Source organism: Callithrix jacchus, chromosome 15, assembly GCF_049354715.1.
Source record: "Callithrix jacchus isolate 240 chromosome 15, calJac240_pri, whole genome shotgun sequence".
Taxonomy (NCBI): Eukaryota; Metazoa; Chordata; class Mammalia; order Primates; family Cebidae; genus Callithrix; species Callithrix jacchus.
Window position 1 is genome coordinate 27,226,195 of NC_133516.1, and position 22,783 is coordinate 27,248,977.

The following is a 22,783-nucleotide window of genomic DNA, read 5'->3' on the forward strand; positions in this document are numbered from 1 at the left end:
GCTCCCCACTGAGCCCCCACTGGCCACATGGTCCCTGCAGGATAGCCCCTGCCGGACCCTGTGTCTCTTCCTGCAGACCTGGCAGCCTCAGGACACTCAGTTCTTCCCCAGGAATCACCTCCTTAGGGCACAACCCTCAGATGACCTTGATATGGTCTGGCTGTGTCCCCAACCAAATCTCATCTTGAATTGTCACTCCCATAATCCCCATGTGTTGTGGGAGGCGCTGAGTGGGAGAGAATTGCATCACGGGAGCAGTTTCCCCCATACTGCTCTGTGGTAGTGAGTAAGTCTCACAAGATCTGATGTTTTTACAAAGGGTTTCCCTTTTCACTTGGCTCTCTCTCTCTCTTTGCCTGCTACCATGTAAGGCATGCCTTTTCCCTTCCACCATGATTGTGAGGCCTCCCCAGCCACGTGGAACTGAGTCCAATAAACCTCTTTCTCTTTATAAATTACCTAATCTTGGATATATCTTTATCAGCAGCATGAAAATGGACTAATATAGACCTAGAACCCCTTCATCCTTCCCTCATCTCTGCCCCAAACAGGACACCACCCCCTAACACAAATTCTGCCTGGGAGACATGAAAACCTGAGATTTGGGCTTTACTCAAAACATCACTCTATCAGAGCCACAATGTAGCAAGTTTAGATCACCTGAGAGGGGTCTCAAAACAAACCCCCAGAAGCAAGACTGCTGAATGTGTGACCTGGGCACCCTCCCTGCCCAGGCCTGACTGCTTTTGTCTCTATGGTCTATGATCCCCAAGGACACTTCCCAAGATTCCCTCCAATTCCCACTCCTCCTACCACTGGGGACAGAATGTGCATTTCATGACCAAATAGCCCCTTTCTTCACAGGTGTGTGACTAAAGGGTCTCTCCACTCTGACCCTCAGTCTCCTCATCTTTCAGAAAGTGGAAGAATGAGATCCCTCACAGATCCCTACTCATCCCACCTCCACTCCCCTATCCTCTCTCTACCACACACTCACATACCCTAGCGTGGGGTAAAGTTACTGAAATTAACTGCAAGACCCTTGTCATCCAGCACAGGGCACCGAGCCCACGTGAGGGGGCCACGCCCACTGCCAGTTGCCTTTCCAGATTAGACACCCTGAGAGATCAAACTGATAACTGTCTTGGAAATGGGTGGAAACTGCTGCCCAGGTATTTTCATACATCCGCTGTCAGCAGAAGGGGCCCTGCCAGGCCCCAGGGCAGAGCACTAAGCCATGCTGTCCCAAAAGGGCTCTAGGTGGCTTGTGCAGGGGATTTGTTGCCCTGGGGACTCTGCTGGTGTACACTGAGCCCTGATCCCCACCGGAAGGTGAACTCAGATTCCTGCTGCAGGCCAGGCTTATATCTCTCTGGGCACCTCTATGACACTTGCTGGGGCTCTAGGATTGGAGGCCCTGGTCCCAGTCACTTGCCCAAGAGACCCACAGTCCCTGCCCTGGCAACCTTTCCCTCCAAGGCCCAGGGTCCAGATGACCCCGCAGGCTCCGGCCCTCCCGCTGCCCTCCAGCCTGGCCTGGTCTCCATTGTTTGCTGGCTGCGTTGCCATGCACAGCTGGATGTACTGAAGCCCTACCAGCAATGACACCAAGGACTTCATTAAGGCCGTCCTGCAAGGGGCACAGGGAGTGCACACCAGTCTTCCCACCCCCCTGTGGAGCTGATGGCCCAAGGGCAGAGCACCCACCGCCCTGTGGAGCCTGATGGGCAGGGCCTCTGCCACCCTCAGAAGCAGCCAGGTTCAGGACAGCTGACCCCAGCCTGGGTCTGACCCTCATGCCACCTCTTTTTCCCAGTGTTTTGTCACAGACTGTAGGTTGCAGGCTTGACAGACTGGCTCGCTCACTCCCATACTGTGCAGGGAGGGAGAATGAGGCCAAGATAGGGAGAATCCTGTCATGGTCACAGGACATAGTGGACGACTTGAGACTGGACCCCAGGCCCGTGCCCCCAGCTCAGAGAACTCTCAGAAGGGTCAGGGTCCTCCATGGGCCCATTTCCTGGAATAACTTGGAAGCCCTAGTCAGAAAGAGACACAGAGTCACCCTAACCTTTGACCTCTGACCTGCCCCACCTAGGATGAAGGGCCCTGGAGGCCTGGGTCTGACCAAGAATCAGATGAGATCTGGGAGGCACGTGGGTGTGATGATTCCAGGGCTGGGCTGGTGCAGCCTGCTGAGGGGCAGGGCAGGTGTTTCTCCACCAAGACTCCGTGGTTAGACACCCATAAGCCAGGAGCACCAGGGTCTCCTCTTTTGGGTAGCTCTGCTCTTCCTTGCCCTCAGAAGTTCACTTCCTTGATACCCAGCACCTCAAGCTCCATGTGGCTGGTCACAGTGCCCCACTGGCAAAGCCGAGAACGCGCTGCCAGTCTGACTAAGGCGCCGAGGTGCTGGCCAGGCTGCGCTTCAGCTTCTGACCTGACGTTGCTCTGCGTGCGCCACTCCTCTCTGGTGTTCCTGGGGTACTCACAGTCCATCCTGATGACACATTTTACCTGGAGCTGCTCTAGTACAACTTGGAGCCTCCTGGCACCTGTTCAGGGACACCAGTAGCTTCTCCAGCAGCTCCTCCTCAAACCAGGTCACTTTGTGTGCCCAGGCCAAGCCTGTCCTTCCTCCAGGACGCACTCCTGCACCCCTGGGACTTCCTGCAGCCCTCGGCCAGCCTGATCCAGGAGGGCCAGGTCTGTGAGGAGGCCACTTCCCATGTTGCCTGAGTCACTCCATGCCTGGAGGGCCGAGAGGCAGTGCCCAGAGAAAGCACAGAGCTGAGGAAGCAGGTGGCTCTGCCAAAAAGGGTGGTGTCCCCTGCTGGCTTCCTCCAGCCTCAGGCTGCCTCAGAAGGGAGCTCCATGCAGGACCCCAGCCCCTCCCTGCCCTGAGAGCTGTCCCCAAGCCTGGAAGCCGGAGGCTGGGTCCCAGGGACCCTGGGCCTGCAGGTCCCAGTCATCCTGGCTTGTTTCCATCCCCACCCAAGGAGGTCCCCAGGCGCTGGCTAGAAACTACTCATATTGCTTTGACATCAACCTCAGAAGCCCAAAGAATTAAGAGTGAAATGCCAGGACAGCTCGCTATTTCAAAGGAAGGGAAAGGAAGCTCTGGAGAACGTTATGTCAAAATCAAAGTAGAACTGTATTGGACTTTAAAGCACTGAGCATTTCTGTGAGACCCCGGGGTGAGGCCTGCGCTTCCGGGAAGGCAGATGGGGCCTGCAGAGCCTGGTGTACAGGTGGGGCCGCTCTGTCCACAGGTAGCTCAGAAAGGTGCTTAAAGACTGTGGCCAAATTCTCTTAAGATTCAAAACGAAAACCAGTTATTTCTTAGTAGGGACATTTTTCAGCTTGTAGGTGAAGGCCCAGGGGGCAGAAGTGCTGAGAGGAAAGGTGGAGACCAGTGGCTGAGGGGCTGGTCCCAGGGGCCCAAGTACGGGCAGAGTCCCTCCTGGTGATGAGATGGTGACAGGGATTGCTGAGAACGGTGGGGGGCTCCTCCCTCCTCCGGCTTTGGCCCGGCCCCAGGTCGGCACAGATGGGTGGGGTTTTCTCGTGCCCGAGTCTTTCAGAGAAGCCTTAGGTGGAGGTGCAGGGGCAGGCCTCTGTGCAGGCGGGCCCTGGGGACTGCAAGGAGCCCCCTGCGCACTCCTGGGCTGAGATGGGGGCCTCTCTTGCCGTCTCTCAGGAGGAACCGCAGGTGCATCTGCCTTCTGCGGGGGGTAGGTGATTTCTCCACTTATCTCGTTCACCCAGAAAAACTTGTCTAGAGGTTTCTGCCCCTGTCCAAACTGACTTCTAGACATACCTAAAAGGTAAAAAAGTGAGACAACACGGGTGAGCCTTCCAGTCTCTATACGTGGGGTGGAGGGTCAGAGGGAACTGCCGGGGCCGGGGCTTCCATCAGCCTGAACCTCTCACCAGGGGACTCGCTCTGTCTCCCCCAGGGGCTCTAAGCCTTCCTGGGACAGGGACAGGCCTAACTGGAGGCTCCAGATGAATTCTAGGATCATTTCCTTAAATGGTCTTTTAAAAATATTTTATTTTAACCAAGTATACTAAGTATACTTATGTCCTGACCTAGTTCAGAGATGTGTGTGCATACTAACAATTTCATGGAATGTAAATAGTTACGTACGATAGTCCCCGATATTTTCCACTCTTTTTTACGTAATTAAATTTACTATATTCGTTAATAAAATGATGATTGCCATTCAAATTCATTTTGTAAGTAAAGCAACAATGATGAACCATACCTTGAAAAACCGTCTTCAATAAAGAGAAGGATGGAGACTCTCATACAAAAGAAGACCAAAAAAATCACTTGCAAATTTTATGGAAACATGACCATGTGTGGTCAGCAGAATGGTCCCCCAAAGAGATGGCCCTGCCCTAATCCTTGGAACCCATAACTGTGTTTCACTATATGGCGAAAGGGTATTCTGCAGATGTAATTAAAATTATGGACCTTAAACTAGGAATATTATGCTGGATTATCCAAGTGGCCCAATCTAAACACTTAAGCCCTAAAAAGCAGAGAGCTTTCTCTGACAGGCATCACAGAGATGCAGCAGGAGAAGTCAGAGAGATTCTAAGCATGAGAAGGACTCAACCCACTGTTGCTGGCTTGACAATGGAAGGGGCTTAATGGAAACTGTGTCAACAAAATGAGCCTGGAAGTGGATTTTCCCAGAGCTCCCGATATAAGCTGAAGGAAGACAAAACCTTGATGTCGATCTTATGAGACTCTAAGCAGAGTACCAAGCCCCATGCTTGCTGACTTAGGGACTTCAGTGGTATGAGAGTAAATGGGTGCTGTGGCTGGGTTTGGTGGTTCATATTTGTAATCCCAACAATTTGGGAGGTGGGAGGATCACTTGAGCCCAGGAATTCCAGACCAGCTTGGGCAACATAGGGAGAAGTCATCCCTATAAATAATGATAATAATAGAAATAAATTAGCTGCAGGTGGTGGCATGCACCTTGGTCCTAGCTACTCGGGAAGGTGAGATGGGAGAGTCACTTAAACCCAGGGCAGTCAAGGCTGCAGTGAGCTGAAATTAATTGCAGCACTATGCTCCATCCAGCCTGGATGTCAGAGGGTGAACGCATCTCTAAAAAAATAAATAAATAAATAAATAAAGGGTGTTGTATCAAGCAGCACGCCTGCGGGCATTTGTAAGAATAGGTCATTTCCTATTCTTACAAATGGCCACAAAAAGAAACACATATGCCATGTGAGCACGTTCTCAGGATCAGCACAGGAGGCAGCCTGCAAGTCTGGGTGACTCTTCCTACTTTCTCTCCATCAGATTCCTCTACCTTCTTTAGAATGGACACGATGACTGTCAGTCCAGAGGAACTTCAATGTGTGCTACCCAGAATATCAACCAACTCAACCGGAAGCGGATCCCGACACCTGTATCCTACAGGAAGTTCTGATTTGCTCAGGCAGAGATGATTTCCCAGCATCCGCTGGTGGCCACAAGGCCTTGGGGGAGTCAGCACAACTTGCAGGGATCCCCAGAGTGAGGGTGGTTGGAAACAGGGGCTTGAGGGGCTCAACAGTGAGGGGCTGGCCAGGAGCTAAGGAACTGGACAGGTAGGAAGGCTTTGAAGCTTACCTGTTGGAAGGTTCTGGGGTGGAGGAGTCTGTGGAGGGAGCTTCAGAGAGCAGGGAGAGCATTAGAAGGCTGGGGCTCCTAGTAATCTAATCTTTATTGTGTAAAGCATTTCCCACCCTATCCCAGCCTAGCTTCTGCCTGGCAATCTCAGAATTCTGCAGGAAAGCTCCCCACTGGCTCCTGCCCCGTCCTCTCTCTGTTACAGTGCCTGACACCCCCAACCTGGAAGTGTACCTGCCATTCCCTTCCCTGCCTGATTTCTGGCAGTCATATCACATGGCTCCAAAAACAGCATTGGGGATTTTCTAGAATATGAATTTATAAACAAGGGGTGATGTCCTCTGAGAGGGTAGTTTTGTGTTCAGCATGATGGAAGCCAGGGCTTCCTGGATTGGGAACATCTCTCGATCTGCTCCCTACTCCCCTGGGTCTGGTTTGCTGGGCCTCACACCCTCTTCACACCCTGATGTCCTGAGAATTAGATGCTGCCCCCCATGTCACCACTGCTCACTGGGACCGCCCATCCCAGGCACACCTTGAATCCTCACCAGGTTCCCCAGCCTGTGGACCCAGCAGCTGCTGTGTGTCCCATGGAACCAGCCCACGGTGCTGGCAGAAGATGGAACGGTCGTCCTCCTGGGCTGGCCCCAGGTCACCCAAGCAGGCTTCTTCCTCTCCTTACCTGCCTGGTGGTGCCCACCCAATGTGGGGCAGCCCACAGTGCTTCTGGAGCTGAGTGAGAAATGAATACCTTCCCAGCCCCTGGGCGCTCCACCAGCAGCCTTCCCACGCTGGCACTAGTAGCCTTGGGCCTTCCCAGAGACTGCGGCAGGCCTGACCTGAGCATGAGGCCATTGCTAAGGTGAAGGATACCCTCCCTGGCTCATCTAGCCTGCTCCAGCACTGCGCTTTGGTGAGGCTGGTTGTGCTTCTTCCCCTCCTCCCCAAGGCCTCTCCAGCTGGGTCCACACAGGGGCAGTTTCCCAAGGAAGTTATAACTCATTCCATTACCTTCCTTCACTTGATCCTGGAAATCCCCTTGCTGTGAATATTGGCAAGCTTGAGAGCTTATTGCTCGCACCATGGCATCCAGCTTGTGATCAGTGTGTTCTGAGGGCTTTGTCTTCCAAGCCTTGGACAACCCTGAATACCGATTAGTCTTTGGTTGGCTCCAAGACGCAATGTCACACAAGCACCAACCTGTGGACACGCTGAAGTTCCCATGGAGTCTTCTTTCAGGCCGAAGAAAAGAAACTGGCTCCCTTTACATTTTTTCTAATGCTAATGCCTGTGCATGACTTTCTAACTGGCACAATTTCCCTAAGGATAGTTTAGAATTATAGTGATTACTTCGGGGAAACTCTGATTTAGACAAAACGAAAACAAAGCAAAATTCTGAATGTCCAATGGTCTACTGTCTTCAACTGGTATGATTTGAACTCAAAAAATGCCTCTGTAAAATATTCTTAAGCTATCACGAATATGAAATCGGAGCATCTTTTTTCTCAGGAGCATCTGTTTTTTGTTTTTTATTGTTTTTTGGGTTTTCTTGGTTTTTTTTTTTTTTAGATGGAGTCTCACTCTGTCGCCCAGGCTAGAGTGCAGTGATCTGATCTCGGCTCACTGCAACCTCTGCCTCCTGGGTTCAAACGATTTTCTCCTGCCTCAGCCTCCTGAGTAGCTGGAATTACAGGCATGGGCAACCACGCCCAGATATTTTCTGTATTTTTAGTAGAGACGGGGTTTCACCATGTTGGCCAGGCTGGTCTCAAACTCCTGACCTCAGGTGATCTGCCCACCTCAGCCTCACAAAATGCTGAGATTACAGGCGTGAGCCACTGCGCCAAGCACTCATCTTTAGATGCTGACATTTCCATATTTTATGGAAGGCTTCAAGTCCAAAACTGTCGCTATGTCAGGTAAACAAAAATGTTGGCTGGCAAATCACTGTATTGTACAAACATCAACATTGGGCTAAACATCTTAAGGAGACTCTGAATACCCAGAATAAAAGAACCCTCCTGAGGAAAATCTTTGTCTGGTTTGCCTAAATGACAGATCATTTTGTTTCACAGGGGAGGCATCATTCCTTTCCATACATTGGAGATTAACACATTCTGGCTTTTAAAAAGTCATCTGGCTTGATAGAATTGTCACGAACTGAAATTATGTTGAAACCAGGTATAGGACACTCTCGTGTACGTATTGTATAAATGTTTAAACTTTCATCCCTCTTTTTGCAGAGAAAAAATGATTCTTTGTCTAAAGCCAGCTCCCTCTCATTTTTTTCTATCGCACTTCCTCTCTTTTTTTCCTCTTTTGAAAACTTGAAAGATTAAACAAAAATTGCATTCAGCTGTTATCCATATATTCTAGGAATTTTTAGTTCAGATAAAGTTTAAATTGTCTTAAAAAAAAAAGACTGTTAAACTATGTTTCTTTTTATGGACACTAGAAGGTGTATTTCCCTAATAACTTTTTAAACTCTCTATGACATAAAAAAAGACACCAACTTCAAAAGAAAGGAAAACCTTAGCATGATTCACTCTTTAATTATTAGTTTATCATTTTTAAAAATGTTAGTACAATATTTTGACTTGTTCAAGACCAAAATTAGATTTCTCATAATTCAGACTTCCTAAATGTCCTAGATTCATTTTTTTATTATTAATTTTTTTTTGAGATGGAGCCTCCCTCTGTCGCCCAGGCTGGAGCACAGTGGCACAATCTCAGCTCACTGCAACCTCCTCTTCCTGGACTCAAGCAATTCTCCTGCCTCAGCCTCCCGAGTACCTAGGATTACAGACGTGTGCCACCATGCCCAGCTACATTTATTTTATAAATGAAATGTTTTCATCATTTCCATAACTTATTTAAAATAAAAAATTTTGTCAGAGCATAGTGGCTCATGCCTGTAATCCCAGAATTTTGGGAGGCCGAAGCAGGTGGATCGTTTCAAGTCAGGAGTTCAAGACCAGCCTGGCTAATATAGTGAAACCCAGTCTCTACACCAAAAATACAAAACTTAGCTGGGCGTGGTGGCGCACGCCAGTAGTCTCAGCTACTAGGGAGACTGAGGTACAAGAATCGCTTGAACCTGGGAGGCGGAGGCTGCAGTGAGCCAAGATCGTGCCACTGCACTCCAGCCTGAGTGACAGCGAGACCCTGTCTCAAAAATAAATAAAATAAAATGAAATAGCACATGTAAATTCACCCTTAAAATATAGAACACTCTCAAAAACTAAATTGACTTAAATCTCCCAGAAATCGAAGCTCATATGACTAAAATAATTGCCCTCACCCAGGCATGCCAACTTGTGAAAGTGAAGTATGTAGTTATGCTGACAGTAACTAGGGCCTTTTGTCCACGAATTCACTGCGTAGAGAACCCCAGGGGCGGGGCTCAGTGGGTGGAGTCTCCAGGGATTTGCCTTAGAGGCTGTTGGGAGAGCAAGAGTGAGTACTGTGATTGGCTGGGACCTCGATATCACAAAGGTCAGCGGCAGCTGCAGGAGAATGAAGCAGAGAGCTGTGGGGTAGAGAAGGGACTCCCAGTCTTCCCCCACTCCTCCTGGTCCTTCCCTTCACTGCCTTCCTTCCTTCTCCCAGACCCACTGGTTTGACCTTTGAAATGTCTCAACAAATAAAATTCAGTTTTTTTTGAAATGTTTATCATTTTCCATAGATATAATTCTTTCAAATAAATTTCTTAGAAAACAATACCTAGTGTTCCATTCTTTGTGCTAACATGTGCTTTTCCTATTTTGGAGATGAACAATATCATTAGAAATAAAAACTCAATGGACAGATTCAACATCAGACAAGATGCAGGTAGCAGGCCAGTGTAACCTCCAGGTTGCAGTGAGCTGAGATCAGGCCACTCCAGTCTGGGCAACAGAGCAAAACTTCATCACACACATACACACACACACACACACACACACACACACACACACACACAGAAGATGCAAGTAGCAGAGGGGCCAAGTGAACTTGAACAAGATCCGAAGTGCAATCTTCCTTAAGGAAAAGTTTCAACAGAGCACAGACAAGGCTTTAGGGGATCACGCAGGGAAAGGGGAGGCTACATCCAAGAGATAAAGCTGAGGATTGCCCAAAATTGATGAAAGACAGGAATTCTTAGAGTTAGGGATGCCACTGAATCCCACAAAGGATAATTGAAAACATCCACACTTAGATACAGTGCAGAAAACCACGAAACACTGAAGACAAACCTTGAAAACTGCTAGAGAAAATGCCTAAATGATGACTTGAAGTTAAAAATGATAAAGTTTAATGGAATAATATATTTAACATACTGAAAAAAATCAGACACCTCAGATTAGTACATTCAGCTAATTATTCAACAATTAGGAACTATGAAGACTTTCAACATAAAAAGTTTACCACAAGCAGACCTGGACCAAAGGAATGTCTTTCTAAAGCACGGTTTCTGGCTGGCACTGTGGCTCATGCCTGCAATTCCAGCATTTTGGGAGGCTGAGACAGAAGGATCACTTGAGGCCAGGAGTTCAAGACCAGCCCCGCAAGACCCCCATCTCTACAAAAAAAGTCTTTTAAAACAATTAGCTGGGTGTGGTGTTACACACCCATAGCACTAGCTATTCAGGAGGCTAAGGTGGGAGGATGACTTGAGGCTAGGAGTTTGAGGCTGCAGTGAGTTAGGATAGCACCACTGCACTTTAGCCAGGGCGACAGGGCAAGACTCTGTCGCAAAAAAATAAAATAATAAAATAAAATAAAGCTGTGTTCCTTAACCTTGGCACTCCTGACATTTGGGACTGGATAATTCCTTGCTGTTGGGACATGCTGGGCAGTGTGGAGTGTTTAGCAGGATCCCTGTCCTTGAGACGGGAAGCTGGCACCTCATGTGAAATGTTTGGCCAGGTTGCAGCCTGCTTTAGCTTGGAAGGTGGATCACAATTTATCCAAATCTGGGGCAGTAGGAAAACGATGAGAATCCAGAATAGTGGTTTTGTTGGCTCATTCTTGACCACTTTTAACAAAGTCCTGTGGAAAAGGCAGTCTTTGGCTGGAGCTGGCCAGTGCACAAGGAGAGCAGGAAGGACCCAGAGTGCTGCTAATGAAGGTGACCCCTGACTGGCCTGCCACACACAGACAGTTGAATAATTTGGTACCTTGCAAGTCTGAAAAAAACAGCCACTCCATACATCTCAGCCAAGGCCATTATGAGCTGTGGCCCTTAAGAGACAGTCTTTGAAGGAGACAACCCTGGTGTCTCAAAGACAAGATTCCGGGCGTCGCTTTTCATAGCAAGCTTGTGATATTAGGGAACATGGAGAGATCTGACACAATCAAGCGTTGCTAAAAGGAACTCAAAGGCCTGCTGCAATTTGGCATTTTCATAGAGCTGGACGTAGGCTATCCCCAGTGAGCCAGGCAAAAACTAGGCAGAGCCCGCTGTCCATAGAGAGTGGGCTGGATGGCTGAGCACAGTGGCTCAGCCTGTAATCCCACCACTTTGGAAGGCCCAGGCTGGTGGATCACCTGAGGTCAGGAGTTCAAGACCAGCCTGGCCAACATGGTGAAACCTTGTCTCTACTAAAAATACAAAAATTAGCCAGGTGTGGTGGTACATGTCTGTAATTCCAGCTATTCAGGAGGCTGAGACAGGAGAATTGCCTGAACCTGGAAGGCGGAGGTTGCAGTGAGCCGAGATGGTACCACTATACTCCAGCTTGAGTGAAAGAGCGAGACTCCATCTCAAAAAAAAAAAAAGAAGAGTGAGCTGGAGCTCCACAGTGGTATCATCATACACAGAATACCACAATATAATGAAAATACAGCATCACCACATGCAATGAATGACATGCATAAAACTGACAAACATAATTTTGAGCAAAAAAGTGCAAGACAGACAATACTTTATTATTTCATTTATACAAAATATAAAAACATGTGAAAGTAAACTATATTTAAAGATGTCAAGGGTAGGGAGGTTGGGGAGGGATAACGTGGGGAGAAATGCTAGATATAGGTGACGGGGGATGGAGGCAGCAAACCACCTTGCCATGTATGTACCTATGCAACAATCCTGCATGATCTGCGCATGTATCCCAGAACCTGAAGTACAATAAAAAGCACGCCTACACACAAAAAGATGTCTATGACAGTGGTAAACACTGTGTAAAGGTCGTGGGCTACTTCTGACCTGAAGGGTGAAAACAACCACAGACAATATGTAAATGAATGAGTATACATGAAGATTACATAAAATTTATTTTTATTTATTTTTTATTTTTTGAGACAGGGTCTTGCTCTTTTGCTCAGGTGCCGTCTCAGCTCACAGCAACCTCTGCGTCCCGTCTTCAAGCGATTCTCCCACCTCAGCCTCCCAGCTGATTACAGCCATGAGCCACCACATGTGGCTACATTTTTTTCTTTTTCTTTTCTTCTTTTTGTGTTTTTTGTAAAGATGAGGTTTTATCATGTTGGCCAGGCTGGTCTTGAACTCTTGGCTCCAAGTAATCCAGCTGCCTCAGCCTCCCAAAGTGCTGAGACTACAGGCATGAGCCACTATGCCCAGCCCTTGAAATTTAAAGTTCAATGTCCCTAAAGGAAGTTTTATTGGAATACATCTACACTCATTTGTCTGTGTGTGTGTGTGTGTGTGTGTGTGTGTGTGTGTGTGTGTGTGTGTGTGTTTGGAGGGAGAGAGATTTATGATAAGGAATTAGCTCATAGAATTATGGAGACTGGCAAGTCCCAAATCTTCAGGGTGGAGCAGCAGGCTGGAGACCCCGAATACACATTCCAGTGAGAGTCCAGTGGCACCTGCTGTGGAGCAGGACTGGCGGATGGTATGCATGAACTCCAAAGGCAGAGTCTGTGGAAGAATTCTCTCCTGCCAGGGCAGCCAGACTTTTTGTTCTCGTCAGACCTTCAGGTGATTGGATGAAGCCCACCCACATGAGAGCGGGCAATCTGCTTTCCTCCAAGTCCACAAATTTAAATGTTAATCTCACCCAAAGCAACCTGAGAGAAACACCCAGCATAACATTTGACCAAATACCTGGGCACCTTGTGGCTCAGCCAAGTTGACACCTAAAATTAATCCTCACACTCCAGTCCTCCAGCATCCCAGCTTCCCTCTTACATCCCTGGGTGGCCAAGCCAACAGGGAACCAGCTGGCAAAGCAGCATCGTGCCTGTTCTTTGTTGTGTGTGTTTTTCACTTTAAGTTGGTGGAGTCGTACACCATGGATTCCTTTGTGTCTGCTTCCTTTACATTAAAAATCTGCTCATGGATTCATCCCTGCAGCAGGCTCGTTTTCAGGTGGAAATGCAGGAAGCACAGGAGATCACAGAAGACCTCAGCAGGCCAGCTTTGCAGCATTCTAACAAGGAGACTGGAAACTGAAGTACCAAAGGAAGGAAAGTGATACTCTCCATCTCTTGCCACCCAAAACTTCCTGGGATGCTAAGACTCATCATTCTTCTTTTTTTTTTTTTTCCATTCTGTCGCCCAGGCTGGTGTGATCTGGCATGATCTCAGCTCACCACAACCTCCGCCTCCCAGGTTCAAGTGATTCTCCTGTCTCAGCCTCCTGAATAGCTGCGATTACAGGTGCCCGCTACCATGCCTGGCTGATTTTCTTATTTTTACTAGAGGTGGGGTTTCACCATGTTCAGGCTGGTCTCAAACTCCCGACCTCAGGTGATCTGCCTACCTCGGCCTCCCAAAGTACTGGGATTACACTCATGAGCCACCAAGCCTGTCCTAAGCCTCATCATTCTTTTCATCTTTCCCACTGAGACAGAAGGTTGAGCATGTGGACATTTTGTTGAGGAAAGAAAATAGGACAGACAACTCAATGAAGTTTCAGAGAGCCATTCTGAGAACCCATGTTCTATTCCCAGAGCCCATGTCAGGCCATTCCTGGGGGGTCTGGTGGGGTTATGAGTGAAACGCCCAGGGAGGGAGATGGGAGAAGATTCAGGGAACAAATTCTAGATCCCGTCCTTGGAGAAGTTGGACCTGGAGACAGAGAGTGGGAAAGCGGAGAACCATGAACACACGTTCCCTCTCACCACATGGCAAAAGCATCTCCATCAGGCAGGGCTGGCTTCATAGGCAGGCAGCTTGGGCAGCCCTGTGGGGTCCCAAACTTAGCAGGACCTCTGCCTGCTCTCTTGCTCTGCTGTCAGGGTCTTGAAATTCCTAATGACCTTGAACATCAGGTGTTGTAACCAAGCGAGTACAGAATCACCACTGAGACAAAAGTAAGCCGATTCAGAGGGTAATTTATTGCCAGCGACCACGGAGCACTAGCGTCTCTCCAACCCGTGGCCCCAAGCTCAGGGGGAGCAAGGGATTTAAGCAGAAAACCCAAATCCTGGTGGGGGTACGGGGTTCTTTTTTGCAATCAGTGTTATACAGAGCAAGCTAGCTATTTTTCACAGAAGCCAAGGTTGGCAGTTATGGCAAGGAAAACGGGGCAGCAAGCAGTTATCACAAAGGAAACAGAGCAGCAGTTACAACTAATTTTTGGAGAAATGGTTTTTCTTGGTGGTTGCAGGGTGCAGGGTTTAAGATGGCATTGCTTAGGTTCTGACTCTGGGTCAGCTATGGCACACAGGCACTAGATATGGCAAAAGAGCCAGTTCTGATCAGGTCTCAAGGCAGCCCCGGACCTTGGAAGGCAGCACTGAGGCGTCACTGAGAGGATGAGTGGCTGCTGAGGGCTGGAAACTAGAGCTGAGACTCCCAGGCAGCCCCTTTGGAAAACAGTTTGGCATTTCCCCAAAATGTTATATGTAGAATAATCATGTGATCCAGAAAATCACGTATGAAATTGTCTCTTGTGCCCCTTTTAAATATATAGAACATAACTATTGGAAAGAGAGAGAAAAGAGGCCGAGCTCAGTGGCTCATGCCTATAATCCTAGCCGTTTGGAAGGCCAAGGTGGGAGGATCACTTGAGGTCAGGAGATTGAGACCAGCCTGGTTAACACGGTAAAATACAGTCTCTACTCCCTACCTCCTCCAAAAAAAAGCCCTGTGTGGGAGTGGTGGCATGCGCCTTCAGTCCCAGGAGGCTGAGCAAGAAGATTTACTTGTACCTGGGAGTCGGAGGTTGCAGTAAGCCAAGATCATGTCATTGCACTCCAGCTCGGGCTACAGAGTGAGACTCCATTTCAAAAAAAGAAAAAAGAAAAAGAGAGAAGTTTTGGAAACTTGACTTGCCCTTGGCCACATCGTGGGTTTATTTCCCACACAGTCATTTTAGGTGTCTCCCAACATGCCTAGAGCAGTTGCTGCTTCCGTACACCAGGTCCAGTGACCATGATGAAATCAATATAATGGACCAGTGTGTCACCCTGAGGGTGTAAACGTTCTCAGAGGAACTGGGAACCAGATCATGGGCCTGGCTGCAGAGTTGAGGTAGCCTTGAGATAGGGTGGGGAAGGTGTATCTGGCTGAAAGCAAACTGTTCTTGACGGCCTTTACTCACAGATATAGAGAAAGAAACATTCACAGATGGGTCACTGGGCAGCAGAGGGGATCATCGGATCAGGTGCGCCGCACTTCGCCTGCCCTGCTTGCTTTCGGTTGCTCGCTCTTTGTTATCTTTTTCCCCATGAAGCTGAAGACCACAGTAGCTGAAGGCTGTGCTACTGAACGGTCACTCAACCTTCACGTGCTGCCTTATAGATAACATTTATAAGTCACCATAGCAATCGCCTGAGTTATTTTTCAGGAACTTGGGGCAGTTCCTATCCAGTTCAAACGGTTAAGACTGCCAACACTTAAACTGGGCCTGTGCACGTGCCCAGAGGCCAAAACTCCACCCCTAGAGCATGTTAACACCACCATTTTCTATACATAGGTCCTGTGAACCCCAATTATGACTGCATTTTTCCCCACTGCCAATCACCTGTTCCCATGCTGTAGACCACCCTATTTCCCTAACCTATACCTCTCTCTAAGCCTCATCTTTGGGGAGGTGGATTTGACAGCCATTCTCCCATCTTCTCACTGGAGGGCCTTGTGAATAATTCTTCTCTCTTTTGCAAAACCCGTGTCACAGTGATCGATTTACTGCGTGAGAACAGAACGAACCCGGACCTGGCTCAGTAACAACTGCACACCAGTTGTCATATGTGTAGTTTGCGCGGCACTGAAACCACATGTGGAAACGGCACCTGCACTTGGAGTCGCTGGTCAATTAAGTTTACAAGGATCCACTTGTCATTCTCCAAGATCCATCTGTCTTCTGCACAGGTAGAGTAGGTGAGCTGAGTGGGGATGTGGGTCCAAGTTTTGGACGGCGGCGCTAATCTCGACAATCTCTCCAGGAATGTGGTATTAGTTTGCTTTACTATGTTTGTGAATGAGGCAGCTCTAGTGGCTTCTACTTGGCCTTTTCTACCAGAATTACTTTCACCGTATGGCTAGGAAACCAATGTGGGATTCTGCACATTGTTGATTCTGTCTATTCTAATTACGCATTCTAGAACCAGGGAAATGAGGATAGGATGGGTTCAGGAATCTACTAGACCTACAGTGAGAGGAATCTAAGCCAAAAGGTCCATTGATCGCCTGGACTCCACACACTCATACTTTGAGGAAACATGGTGGCATTTTGAGTCTCCTGTAATTGCTGCTAGTTCAGAACTAGAGGCTGATTATCTCAGAAAAGTCTAATTATTTGCCCTTCCCAATGCACAGTCACTCTGATAAATGGCCTTGGGTGCCTTTGGGTAAGTCTAGGAAGATGAAAAGTATAAACTATTCTCAGTGCAGCAGGGTCCTGCCTCGAAGGGACCTGGCCTATCATTTATTCGAGAAGTTCTGGGTCTGGGAACTAGATCAAGACTTGGAATTGATTGAGGGATTATAACTCTGTATTGGTAATTGAGGTCAGACTTCTCTGTTCACCAGACCTGGAGCTTTCCTACTTATTCAGATCAAGTAAAACTTTAGTAGGCAGCCCATCCATTTTAGTTCTCAGTTCACTATGGTCAGCAGGCCGACATCATGGATCTCGTGGGTCAGACCATTCAAGGTCCTGCTTTGGCTGCACTATCCATTGCAGTCATCACACCAGTCGTGTCTTTGGTGACTGTTACCATATGGTCCCTGCTCAGGATTCCATCAGCCCCACTGCACTTCAGGTCGCATTTCGCACTGTAATGTGGCCTGTGTAGAATATCTGGCACTCTCTACATGAATCTCTCTCTCATAGTCTTGATGAAAGGAGTGTCCTTTGGACCCTCCCTGGGTGTGTGAGCAGGTATTTACATAATAAATACACTCATGCATTTTTATCTCCCTAAGCGTTTACATATCTTTCCCTACAGTATACCAAGGAAGTTCTGGCATTCAACTCATTTAGTGCAGGTTATGTTTGGAGATATATATACACACATATATAATTTTTTTTTCTTTTTCAGATGAGTTCTCACTATATTGCCCAACCAGTCTCAAACTCCTGGCCTCAAGCAGTCCTCCTACCTCAGCCTCCCAAGCTGGGATTACAGTGGGTCCATATCTCAACAACCCACAAGCAAACATACAGAGCCATTCTCAGCTTCTCAAGTCATAACAACGAACCATAGGTGGGTGCAGTGGCTCATGCCTGTAATACTAGGACTTTGGGAGGACAAGGCAGGCAGATCATGAGGTCAGGAGTTTGAGACCAGCCTGACCAACATGCTGAAACCCCATCTCTACTAAAAATACAAAAATGAGACAGGCATAGTGGCGTGCGCTTGTAATCCCAGCTACTCAGGAGGCTGAGGCAGGAGACTAGCAGTGAGTATGCAGTGAGCCAAGATCTCACTATTGCACTCCAGCCTGGGTGACAGAGCGAGACTCCCTCTCAAAAAACAAAAAAACAATGAACCACAAATATCTGCTTACTTATCGCATATCAATGAATTCAGTTTTATCCGATTTCATATTCCTTCCATGATGATCCTGCACCCTTGTTACCAAAAAGGGGTTCTGATCCAAACCCCAAAAGAGGGTTCTTGGAGCTCACATAAGAAAGAATTTAGGGTAAGTCCATAAAGAGAAAGCAAGTTTATTAAGAAAATAAAGGAATAAATAAAAGAATGGCTACTCCATAGACAGAGCAGCCCCAAGGGCTACTGGTTGCCCATTTTTATGGTTATTTCTTGATAATATGCTAAAAGAGAGTGGATTATTCATGCCTCCCCTTTTTAGACCATTTAGGGTAACTTCCTGATGTTTCCATGGCATCTGTAAACTGTCATGGCACTGGCGGGAATGTAGCAGTGAGGATGACCAGAGGTCATTCTCATCACCATCTTGGTTTTGGTGGGGTTTGGCCAGCTTCTTTACTGCAACCTGTTTTATCAAGCAAAGTCTTTATGACTTGGATCTTGTGCTGACCTCCTGTCTCATCCTGTGACTTAAAATGCCTTAACCATCTGGGAATGCAGCTCCATAGGTCTCAGCCTCCTTTTGTTACAGGAAAGGGGTCCCGATCCAGACCCCAAGAGAGGGTTGTTGGATTTCATGCAAGAAAGAATTCAGAGCCAGTCCACAGTGCAAAGCAAAAGCAAGTTTAAGAAAGTAAAGTGGTGAAAGGACAGTTACTCCAAAGACAGAGTAGGATGGAAGTAGCCTCTAACCTCAGGTCAGTCAATTGTCCTTGCCTTTTATTAAGAGGGGCCTCTAACCCCTCAAAGTTGGGCCTCTAACCCAATCCCATTCTTTACTTGGGTACCCCATCACTTGCCCAAAATCATCCAATCAGTGCTGCAGTCTATTTCCTTGGGGTTGGGGGAGTTTCTTCAGTATCATCCTTTCCGTGGTTTACCAGAAATGTGTTATGGGACCTCAACACTTACCCAAAGGTAGCCGTTGGGTCAGGGTTTTTGTCCCTTCTGTGTTCACCAGAAATATTTTACAGGAAAGGGGTTCAATCCAGACCCTAAGAGAGGGTTCTGGAATCTCATGCAATAAAGAATTCAGGGTGAATCCTCAGTGCAAAGCAAAAGCAAGTTTATTAAGAAAGGTGGTGAAGGGACAGCTACTCCATAGACAGAGTAGGATGTTCCTGAAAGTAAGAGGAGGAATGCATCCACCCTAGGTACAATGCTTGTATATATGGGGAGATGTACTCTGCTACAAGCGTTTGTGACAAAGGATTTTCTTAATGTGGGAAGTAGAAAAGATCCTCTTCAAAGTTTCCTTTCTTGTTAAAGAATAAATCATAAGTGTTAGAAATAATAGTTTGTTTTAAAGACTTTCTTCAAAGCCTTCTTGCTTTTTGCTAATACCTCTTCGTTAAGCCCTATCCTGCATAGCTGTTACACATGCTCACAGGCACATAGTACATTCTGTATCCTTGTACATTAACCTAGATATTTGTGCTAGACATGCTCACAGGCAAGTAGCACATTCTATGTCCTTGTACCTTAACCAAGATATTTATGCTATTACTTTTCCAAGTCCTTTCACAAGCAACTTCCGGTCCCTTCCTTACTTCTTCTTTTCCTTTTGTTCTCCATTGCCTTTACCTATTCAAGAAAGCTTTAAATTATTACCCAGTCAGGTTCAGTTTCAGGTTGTGAGGTCTGGCTCCAACCAACGGAGATCAGACACAGCGATAAGAATGATTCCCAAAGGGATAAATGTCTGCTTTTCCTTTGTTCATTGTACTCTGGTGGAAGGTGGCTATCAGGAGCACCCTTTCTGCAGAAAGTAAAATTGCCTTACTGAGAGATCCTTTGTCTCAGTGCTTTTTCTTTGCAGCACTGAGCATCTGTTTCCAACACTTAATTATTTTTCAAGAATCATTATTATTTTTAAAGCAAAATTAGGAATGCCTTTGTTCTCCAGCTATCAGGATATCTGGATACTCCCAAGTCTGGGTCTGTTTTGTAAACAGTATTAATTTGTTCCCTTAACCATAAATATCTAGAGGCTAGGAATGCTTAACTGTCTGAGAATGCAGCCCAGCAAGTCTCAGCCTCCTTCTCCTAGCCTTTACTCAAAATGGAGTCACTCCAATTTGAACACCTCTGACACTTTTACCTAGCCTCTATTCAACATGGAGTTGCTCTCATTCCAATGCCTGTGACACCCTTAAGATACACCTCTACAGATTCCCCAGGATTCTGCCTGTAAAGATTGGCAAAATTATGCAATTTGGAGAGTACTGTATCTCCTCAGGCACACTTTGCACTTCATTTTTTGTTTTCTTGAGAGGGAGTCTCGCTCTATTGCCCAGGCTGGGGTGCAGTTGCACAATCTTGGCTCACTGCAACTTCTGTCTTCTGAGTTCAAGCGATTCTCCTGCCTCAGCCTCCCCAGTAGCCAGGATTATGGGCATGTGCTGCCACATGCAACTAATTTTTGTTATTTTTAGTAGAGACAGGGTTTCACCATGTTGGCCAGGCTGGCTAGTCTTGAAGTCCTGATCTTGTGATCTACCTGCCTCGGCCTCCCAAAGTGCTGGGATTACAGGCATGAGCCACTGTGTCCGGCCTGCACGTCACTCTTTGAAGCCTTACTGGAACATAAATCAAATTGTAGTTTGCTGTAAGTTTAAAAGCAAAGAAGGGGCTGGGAGCTATGACTCACACTTGTAATCCCACCATCTTGGGAGGCTGAGGTGGGAGGATCCCCTGAAGTTGGAAGTTTAAGACCAGCCCCATCTCTACAAAGTTTAAACCCCATCTCTACAAAAAATTAAAAAATATTTTTTAAAAAGGAGTCCAGGCATGGTGGCTCACACCTGTAATCCCAGCACTTCGGGAGGCTGAGGCAGGTGGGTCACTTGAGGCCAGGAGTTCAAGACCAGCTTGGGCCACATGGCCTAACCGTGTCTCTACAAAAATATAAAAAGTAGGGCTTGGTGGTGTGTGCTTGTAGTCCCAGCTACTCAGGAGGCTGAGGCTGGAGAATCACTTGAGCCTGGGAAAGTAGAGGTTGCAGTGAGCTGAGATCATGCCACTGCACTCCAGCCTGGGTGAGTGAGACCCCGACTCAAAAAAAAAAAAAAAAGCAAAAAGGGGTGGTGGGAATGGGAATAGGTCCTGAGCAACATCAGTGGACTATTGGAAGACGTTCTTCAGGCAAAAGGTGATTAACCAACATTCGAAGTCTCATTGTGACCCTCCCTTCTACTCCCTGCCCCAGCATCAGTAGCTGGGACCTCTCCACAGAAGCACGGATCCAAAGGCCACAGGGCCCCTCCCTGAGTTCAGACACTACGTCAGTCCAGCAACCCACCCCTCGTCCATAGGTATGTGTTCAGCTCCCCAAGGCCTCTCTTCCAATCTCCTGCCTTTCAACAACTCTAGCCACGTCTCTGTGTTCCTGCTTTGCACTTTGCCCCATGTGAGGTGGGATCAACTACCATCACCCAAAACTGGTTTGGATGTTGAAACTGATGACACTGCAGACACAAAGAGGTTATGAAAAAGTTTACTATTCACATGAGGCTTTCTAGGGCAAGCGAAGCGGGCACCCAAGCCAGTCAGTTGGGCTTCAATGAAAGGAGGGGCAAGTGGCTCTGGGTTTTCTTGTGGTCAGGAGAGCTCAGTGCATTTGTGACAGCAAGGATTTGCATAGTTTGAACTTCCCCTCTGGTGCAAAGAGGAAGTGCCTAGGTTTTATCAGCTTGTCCAGATGCAAGCACGTTAAGGGGAAGAGCTTGAAAACTGTTAGCAGACAAACATCAAACATGGGGAGACGCTATTCCGCTCCCCCAGTCCTGGGGTGGAGGCTACTTAGCAGTTGCTACCTCCAAGACACTTTGGCATTTTCTTCTTTTCAGCTACTTAAATATAGGACACTTCTTTGTAAGTTCTCTGCTAAAATAACTGGTGTGGTTTCTGGCAACTAAAACCTGGCTGATATTAAAATCTTGCTGTTCTTAGCAGGGTAAGCATCAACTTTAAAAGGCGTGGTAGATGGCATGCAAATATTTACTCCCCTTTTCCTCATCTAGCTAATAAAGTGAATGACTAGGCCGGGTGCGGTGGCTCACGCCTGTAATCGTAGCACTTTGGTAGGCCGAGGCGGGTGGATCACCTGAGGTCAAGAGTTCAAGACAAGCCTGGCCATCATGGTGAAACCCCATCTTTAAAAAATAAATAAATAAAATAAAGTGAATGACTGACAAGCATCTAGATCCTCTGGATTCCACTTCTTCATTACATTTATGAGTTTATAGCTTCTGGCTTCCCTTATTAAGCAAAATCAACAAGATTTAGGCAACAAGGAGCTTATAATTTCCTATAAAGTGCATGTCTTGGTAACTGTGTGTTAGTATATGGAGAACATCCTCATTCTTTTAAAAATTGTTGCCTGGTATTCCTTCATAGACGTACTAGAGTTACTTAACCATTCCTTTACTAACAGCCATTTGTACTGCTCCTGTTACCACAAAGTGGTCCTGATGCAGTCCCCAAGAGACAGTTCTTGCATCTCGCTCAAGAAGATAGTTCAGGCGAGTCCACAAAGTGAAAGTAAGTTTATTAAGAAAGTAAAGAAATGAAGAATAGCTATTCCATAAGCAGAGTAGCCCCAAGGGCTGCTGGCTGCCTATTTTTATAGTTATTTCTTGATTATATGCTAAACAGGGGGTAGATTATTCATGAGTTTTCCAGGAAAGGTGTGAGCCATTACCAGAACTGAGGGTTCCTCTCCTTTCTAAGATCATATAGGGTAACTTCCTGATGTTGCCATGTCATTTGTAAACTGTCACAGCGCTGGTGGGAGTGTCTTTTAGCATGCTAATGCATTCTAATTACAGTATAATGAGCCGTGAAGACAACCAAAGGTCACTTTCATTTCCATCTTGGTTTCAGTGGGTTTGGCCAGCTTCTTTACCACATGCTATTTTATCAGCAAAGTCTTTTTGACCTGTATCTTGTGCTGACCTCCTATCTCATCCTATGACCTGGAATGCCTAACCTCCTCAAAATGCAGCCCAGTAGGTCTCAGCCTTATTTTACCCAGCCTCTGTTCAAGATGGAGTTGCTCTGGTTCAAACACCTCTGACACTCTGAATTTTTGCAGATGAAGAAATGGAAGCTTTCAAAGATTAGGTGGCTCACTCTAAGTAACATCATGTACCTGGCAGGGATTTCTATAAAATCATAAGATGTCAGAGACCATGC

General features: G+C 47.1%; 2 protein-coding genes across 4 annotated transcripts in view; one reads left to right on the plus strand and one right to left on the minus strand.

Moving 5' to 3' along the window:
• The window catches only part of TCAIM (T cell activation inhibitor, mitochondrial), an 86,754-nt gene extending 79,088 nt beyond the window's left edge, over positions 1–7,666 (plus strand). The window contains exon 11 of one of the 2 annotated variants that reach the window (XM_008981489.5): positions 5,324–7,666. In XM_008981489.5, coding sequence (XP_008979737.1) covers positions 5,324–5,342 — 19 coding nt within the window. In that variant the 3' untranslated portion in view covers positions 5,343–7,666. The remainder of the gene's footprint in view (positions 1–5,323) is intronic. The other variant, XM_017964833.4, reaches the window with a different exon arrangement.
• C15H3orf86 (chromosome 15 C3orf86 homolog) lies at positions 3,137–9,021 on the minus strand. 2 transcript variants are annotated; one of them, XM_078350060.1, is made up of 3 exons: positions 8,937–9,021; positions 6,647–6,778; positions 3,202–3,820 (listed from the first exon to the last, which is right to left on the minus strand). In XM_078350060.1, the coding sequence occupies exons 2-3, from the start codon at positions 6,717–6,719 to the stop codon at positions 3,336–3,338; spliced, it is 558 nt and encodes a 185-aa protein (XP_078206186.1). In that variant the 5' UTR covers positions 6,720–6,778; positions 8,937–9,021; the 3' UTR covers positions 3,202–3,335. The 2 variants fall into 2 exon arrangements, with proteins under 2 accessions (NP_001417617.1, XP_078206186.1); NM_001430688.1 differs by lacking the exons at positions 6,647–6,778; positions 8,937–9,021 and adding an exon at positions 5,636–5,703 and having other exon boundaries at positions 3,137–3,820.
• Between the last annotated feature and the right edge of the window lie 13,762 nt (positions 9,022–22,783).

What these genes read in the sequence shown, in the direction of transcription:
- C15H3orf86 (XM_078350060.1), bottom strand. Translation starts at nt 6,719, where the DNA reads ATGGTGCGAGCAATAAGCTCTCAAGCTTGCCAATATTCACAGCAAGGG. An exon ending in CCAGGATCAAGTGAAGGAAG is followed by an intron (nt 3,821 to 6,646) that starts GTAATGGAATGA and finishes TTTACCTTTTAG; the next exon opens with GTATGTCTAGAAGTCAGTTT.